Source organism: Solanum verrucosum, unplaced genomic scaffold (assembly GCF_900185275.1).
Source record: "Solanum verrucosum unplaced genomic scaffold, falcon-dt-bn FXZP01000034.1, whole genome shotgun sequence".
Lineage (NCBI taxonomy): Eukaryota > Viridiplantae > Streptophyta > Magnoliopsida > Solanales > Solanaceae > Solanum > Solanum verrucosum.
Window position 1 is genome coordinate 417,346 of NW_026019959.1, and position 7,401 is coordinate 424,746.

Genomic DNA, 7,401 nt, shown 5'->3' on the forward strand with positions numbered 1-7,401 from the left:
AAATGTTAGTCATACCCTTCTTTAATAGGAATGTATAGCGGACCGTTTGGTTGGGAACAAGTCATCCCAGAATTAGTTTTCTTAGGATAACTTATCCCATCACTATGGTGGGATTAGTTATCCCAAACAAGACACAAAAAATTTATCCCATCACTATTTATTTTTATCCTTCACACCAAACAATCCTTAAGTTTCTTCTAACTGCTCATCGCATAAACAACTGTCATTCACCACAAGGATGAGTGTTTTTACATTTCTTTCAACACTCGGGCACATATTTTGTTGTCTTACCAATAGTTTGACATATTTACATCTACAATACTCTTATGTTAATAAATTCAAAAGTAGTAAACTGAACACCAAGAAAACAAAATTGCAATTACGCTTATAAAAATGGGATTAAAGTGAAATAGTTTTAATAAAATATACCTATAAGAAAAAAAACAAAATTGCAATTACATTACAACAGCTAAGGGATGTCACGTTGAAATTAATCAAAGCTGGGAGTTGCTAAGAAACGTGATCATGCATCTGGTATTTTGGAACAATTTATCTATTTTTTGCCAAACTGCAGATTGAACTTCTAAAAGCTTTCTTGCCTTCTCCTGCAGTTTTGACTGACGTCGGACTGTTTCACCATGAATCTGTCCAGCACAAATTAAAAGAGATGTTAAATGGTATTATTCAAACAGACATCATAGAGAAATTTTAAGCAGGACTATCAGAAATGGAGCCTCAGAACATTCTTTGAACCTAAACTTGATTATCTCTCTCATCAATGTCAAACAGAGAAAATATACTAGAGAGCTTGTGAATGCAGAAATTTACCTTCAAAAACAATCTAATCAGAGCCTGTATATATTCGAAATTGCTTCTGCATGAAATCTCGTGTATAAAGTAATCAAGTAGCAGTTCAATAAAATGCAATTCTTGTCTCTTCTCAGGCTCCTGCTCGTCATCGTCATCTATTATCTGAAGCATTCGCAGCTCCATATCCAATATTGAAGGAGACAAGCTTTTGATATGATTAGTGAATGGTGCAACTGCAAAAGGCAATATATGTGTCATACCTAGAGCCAGTCCAATAACGAAAGTAGATACACATTAAGAGAAGGAGAGGAGCTTACAATTCTCTTTCTCCGCACATGACTTGAGAATTTGCAAGAATTTGGATACTGGAAGATCCGTTTTCTTACTGCTCTCTTCCAATCTGGTATTTTGTGCATTACTCTCCTCATTAGTACCTTCACTTGGTTTAAATAATATCTCACCGGACAGAGATGGAATTGAAGGCAAGAAAAAAGGTGCCTTTTCAGGTTTCTTTGGAGGCTCGATAGGTTTGTTGCGGGCTTTTATTATGTCCAGGTTGATCAAGCTCTGCCATTGACTCTTAGGCAAAAGTGAAAGAGTGACTAGATCTGGAATTTGATGGCTGGAATTTAGAAACTGAGAAGTATCAGAGGACTCCAATGGCACAAAGATAGTCCTGTTGTCGCTTTTGTCACCATCTTTTTCAGAAGCAGCAGACGGCATCTTAACATTGACTATTTCTTTTCCACTTCCATATGATGCAAAGCTGGCTGCTCCAGAGAACATTGCTTGATTGACCCACAGATAGACACCATTTTGGTCAACATGTGATGTGGCCAAGATATCCATATTAGGCGATAAAGATAATGCAGTGATAGACAGATCAACTTGTATTGCATCTATCTGTCTAGCTAAAATTACATCCCAGATTCTGAGAGTCCCATCCATACTGGATGTCAAAAGCCATTTCCCATCCTCACTAAAGCACATGTCAGTAATACGGTCAGTATGACCCTCAAATTTACGAACCAACCTCTGTGCAATAACATCAAATAGACGGATAACTAAGTCATCTGCCACTGTAGCCAAAAGACCATTAGAACGGTGGAACACAATCTTAACTAAGGAACACCCAACCTCCCACTTATATTTTAACTGGCGACATTTGAAGTCCCAAACTTTTACATCGCCATGGTATCCAGCACTTATCATGATGGTGTTTGTCGCATCACAAGCTATGCCAATTACTTCCCCATTGTGAGCAGCACTTTCACCTTCTAACGCATCAACATAATTGCCACGGCTGATTCCTGACTGAAGATTAAACCGCTCAATCCAACCACCGGCCGTCCCTAGTACAGCAAAGTTTCCACAGGCACTAATAGCGCAAGCCTTGACTGGAGTTGGATTTTCAGGGCATGGAGTTAAAATATGCTCGCCAAGAACAAAATTTTGAAGCCTCCATACATAAGCACGCGGGGTGTCCATATGACATGTAACCACATTGCACCAATCACGTTCCCTAATTTCAGCAACATCGAATGCAATAACAGGCTTCAATTTTATCTCCTCCTTTTTCATCTTAAGCTTCTTCGCTCTTTTAGAAACATGTCGCTGGGAAAGTTCTCTACTTTGTTGATCTTGAACAACAGAAAAGAGACGGAAGGCTCGATCTTGACCAGCAGATAAGATGTGGCGCCCATTTGCATAGAACTTGATACATAGAGGAGGAGCACTATGACCACTTCTAAACCGTAGTAAACGAGGTTCCCCATCACTTGTATCGAAGATCCACATTTTCATTGAATTATCTGCAGATGAACTCATGAGGACAGGCTCATTAGCAAAGAACTGAAGTGAAACTATGGAAGAGTCATGGGCCTCCTTGATGACAGACTGCAGCCTTCTCTTCTCAAGATTCCATATGCTTATAACACCAGATGAACCTCCAGAAGCAAGAAGGGGCTGCCCATCAGTGCTGAATGACAAGGCATTAACGGCGCCTCTTGTAGAGTGACTAAATGAAGCTACCTCTTCATCATAGCGAATGTTATGAACGTGAATCTTCCCATCCGCACATCCAACAGCAATAACATCTAGTGCTGGAGATGAAACACAACAAGTAATAGAAGATCCCCATCCCTTGAACTCATAAATTTTCTTCTTTGTGCTTATATTCCAGAGTTGCAAAGCACCTTCTTGACTTCCTAAAACAACCTGTTTACAAGCCACTTAATGAGATTAATCTGTCAAATGAAACATAGGAAGCCAAAGAAACTAGCTAAACTATTACCTTTTTACTCATTTACGATGCGTGAGTTTTTCATTTTGTTTTGGGGTTTCCAGGGAAAGGGGGGAGTGAGGGTTGTATTAATTATTGTCACAAACCCCATGCTTCAATTATTGTGTTATTCGAAAGTTAAAAATAGAAAATTCATACCTTATTTAAATAAGTATCTGGATGCATTATGCAGCTAGGGGAGAATTCGTCCTCTAACTTTATGTGTCCGATTGGAGCAGGATTTTTGTCTATACCTTTAAATTGCCATATGAAGATATTGCCTTCAACATCAACACTTAGGACGTGTTCACCAAAAATAAGCAATTGGTTCACCTTAGCACTATGTCCACTCCATGTTGCCACCTGACCAAAGAAAACCGAATCATTTGCACCAAAAAAACATAAAAAGGCTCATTAATTCACACTGAAAGTCGACGATGAGCCCAAAAGAATAATCTTAACCAAGATACTTAAAAGGAAAAAACGAGGGGGAAAAAAAGGTGTTAATAACATATCAAGTAGAAAGAATGACACAGTAGCAGGTATCATAAGGACCCAAGCCTCGCACCACTTGACCAAAGTCTGACCTTCATCCAAACAAAATGAAGGCAAAAGGAGAGATCAAGAAGGGGGTATATTCAACGAAAGATCCTCTGATATCAGATGCTTCAGTAGAATTCTTTCTGTCATCCTACTTTAGAAACATTCAGATCATCCATCCACCCACAAGTTATGGGAAGTCAAAACGCATCCTTAAAAGTAAAACTTTCCAGAGATCATGGTTTGTTTGTGAATGACAAATGACAGAAGTAACAGTATAGCAATAATGGCCCCGACACAAGGCCAAGAAATCTTCAAAGCATATTAGAAAATTAGAAGGCGTTCTTCAAACTGATACAACAGTAATGTGATCAATCATCAAAAGATTCTTTTATCTCTTCATGGAAGTTCGTTAGCGCTGGGAAACCTTTGAGCCTCCTCAACAAAGTAACATGCACAGTTTTTACTATTGTGTGTGTGTGTGTGGGTGGGTGGGGGGGGGGGGGGGGGGGAGATAGAGAGAGAGAGCAGGCAAGATCCTACAAACCCTTATCAAGATTAATATGTTTAGAGGAAAAAACAAACCTGATGAGCACGCTTGACAACCGCAATGTCACTCCCATAGGCAGCAAAAGTATATTCACGATAAGAAGCAAGAGCTCGAATCTTCTTTGGCAATTGTGGGCCTTTATTGAAAATCCAAATATGAATGTTGAGGAAGTGCAAGGAAAAAAATTAAGGATGAAATTAAATAACGCCACAAAGAATTAGATACTACTTTTTCCACCACACAATAGGTTGAACACCACTTAAATTAGGTCTGATGTTTGCCAGAAGTCTTTATTCAGGTTTGACACTTGTATTTAAGTATAGGGATAAATGAAGATTCAGAGAAAACTATAATTTTAGTAACCAGTAAATTGCTTTGAAAAGACAGATGAATTGATGTTGAAATGAAAAGGATGCAAATAGAGTGGAATGGATATAGAAACCATATAGCCAACCCCAACTACTCTGGGATCGAGGCATCATTGATTTTTAGACAATAATCTGAACATGGCAGTATAGCCAACTAGTACAGGCCACAATCTAGTATTAGAACTAATAATAAGAAGTAAAATTAAACTGATCATTGTTTCTAGATGAGTAGAGCCCATGGTTTCTCTTCCTTTTTTTGTCCAACAGCACATTGTTTCTCTTATTTTACAGAAATGGCCTTCTTACATTATGCCTTTTCCATATATTAATCAACTGAGCTTCCCCTGAGCCTATAACTGCAAAACACTGTAGTGAGTTGGCTACCAGCAGGAACAACCCACATATCTCCTTCTGAAGACAGCTTTCTGTTAAAACTTGTATCTATTTCAATTCTTTGTATAAAGAACTTGTATCTATTTTTATATCCCTCTTATAAATCCCTTCACACATTTAAAATTGAACTCCATAAAGAAAACCTGAAATGAAAAGTTCAGTTCCAACCATCGACATTAATTCCCACATCCTATAGTTATTGATTAAATACAGTTTGTGGGATGCCAATAAAGTCGCGATACCTAAGCATCATTTCTTTTTCAAAAATAATTAGAAGGTAAAACTATTGAATAGAAAAAATGGAACTTTATTAAATAACTAATAGAGTGAAGCTATCATGGAATCCCAAAAAGGGTATCACGAAAGGTTCAAAGAGACTTGAGTGTTAAGAGTATCAGTTCCCCTGACGGTGATCTCTTCAAGGATGTTTACACTAAATTAGGAATATCTTTGCAGCAACAGCCAGATATATTGCAGTAACTGAAAAGAAACACAATAAGCTCCATCTGTTCTAAAGCCCAGTAATACTAGCCAATGACAACTAAATTTGGCATATCAATTTGTCAGGCATTCGATATCTATAGAACATTCATCTATTTATTTCTCAGCTCGGAACCATTCCTCTACAACAGAAGTATCTTGATAAATTTGGACGCAGAATTGGATGAGTTCAGTGAGAATAATAGTTGTCAGCCTGGTATTCAAACTGAAGGTTGAGACACCAATAGATAGCATCATAGTCCAACTCATTGGTTCACATAGTGCGGTATAGAATATATTCTAATCATGCTCAACTACATTTCAAAAGTTCATGTGTACAATGTTATATCATCTAACTTTGACTTCTACTGTACCTTCTTGGCTTCTTAGGTGAATAATATATGTAACTGTTTTACACTCCCAATAACAATTAAAAACCAACCAATTTCTTCAAAACTCTACGTCCTCGTACTTTGCAGCCTACACTAGTGAAAATATTCAAGAGTACATTAATATATTTCAGTCTAACATCACCCACAGGCAGGAGGTAAAACAAGATAAATACATAGCAATAATTTCAGACAACAGAGATGGGACTCCTAATTTAGAGTTAACAAGTTAAACAAGGGTATGCATGTCGCAGATCCTTCAACATGCAGCAAAAAAAGCTTGGCAAAACTTGAAGAACAGCCGCAGGGGCGGAGCCACATATATTTGAGGGGTGGTCGAAAAATTACACTGTGTATCTAGGAAAAAATATATTTTTTATGTATATATATATTACATATTAACACTCCTTGACTTTTATGCAATTTTACTTCTTCATATTTTGACACCCCTTAGTCGAAATTCTGGCTCCGCCCCTGAGAACAGGTAATGCATACCCATTTCCAAGTCCATGTAATACAGGCTTTCCTTCCCTTCGTTATTCCCCTTTCTCTGTCACTCTGTGTAACTTAAGATGCCTATCTAGTGCATAAACCACTTACCAGGAAATTTATTCTAGTGACTACATCCAATACCTCACATAACCTACACCAAACAGCAAAGAAACTACGTTCTTTCTCACTTCAACTACCCCATCACCCAAGGGCCATGATTTTTAAGTTCTAACTGAATCAAAACTAGTTCAAATTAAACAAATTTCAAGAATTAAACTGCTTAGAAATGCTGAAAATTGTACAGAAAAATCAATCAACAAATTGCTTACCAACGAGAACCAAACTGAGTTTAGCGCACTGCAGATTCAAACAATAAATAAATTAGCCCTAATCGAAATAGAAAAAAAAATAAAAACTTGAGAATGGTCAAGAGGAAAACCATACGTTGTAAACTTGAAAAGCTTTGCCGACACTGACGGTGACGAAGGTTTCAGTACCAAGTCTCTGCACAGAGAAAGGAACATTGGTTGTAATGTATCCAATTGCTCTAAAAGGCTCGAAAATCCCCATTCCTTTTCTCCACAAACTTTGAAGCTTTTGGCGCCGAGAAAATTGAAGCGCTGGTAAAGCTTATAGGTTATTCTGCACACAAGGGTTTTAGAAGTGCAGCTTAAACCCTAGTTGGATGCACACGCTCAACTGTGTGTATGTGTGTGTATTTTTATTTATTTATTTATTTTGTTAAATGTTATTCATTCTATAGATTTTTTTATTTTGGCTTAAGTCATACACATCCCCTTAAAGTTGTCTGCATATTTTATTTAGACACTTCAATTAAACTTCTTACATGTTGAACACTTTTCCCTATATAAAAATTGTTCTTATTAGACACATTTTGATATCAGCAAAAAAATGTAAAGACACGTGTGTGATGCACTTGCCATGACATGGCAAAATAGTAACTAATTAAAAGAAGTCGTGTGTCTTTGGGCTCCAAAATAATTATAATTAAAAAAAATAAACTAAAATCCTAAACTATTGTGTTGCCACCTCCGACTCCGACCTACCCACCTTCATCTTCTTCTTTTTTAATCAAAT

General features: G+C 37.3%; 1 protein-coding gene across 1 annotated transcript; it reads right to left on the reverse strand.

Moving 5' to 3' along the window:
* Positions 1–191: 191 nt before the first annotated feature.
* Positions 192–7,013, reverse strand: LOC125814853 (uncharacterized). The gene is made up of 7 exons (XM_049494301.1): positions 6,748–7,013; positions 6,633–6,660; positions 4,217–4,317; positions 3,251–3,454; positions 1,128–3,027; positions 829–1,043; positions 192–644 (listed from the first exon to the last, which is right to left on the reverse strand). Exons 1-7 carry the CDS (start codon positions 6,871–6,873, stop codon positions 495–497), a joined length of 2,724 nt encoding a protein of 907 aa, XP_049350258.1. The 5' UTR covers positions 6,874–7,013; the 3' UTR covers positions 192–494.
* Positions 7,014–7,401: the final 388 nt, after the last annotated feature.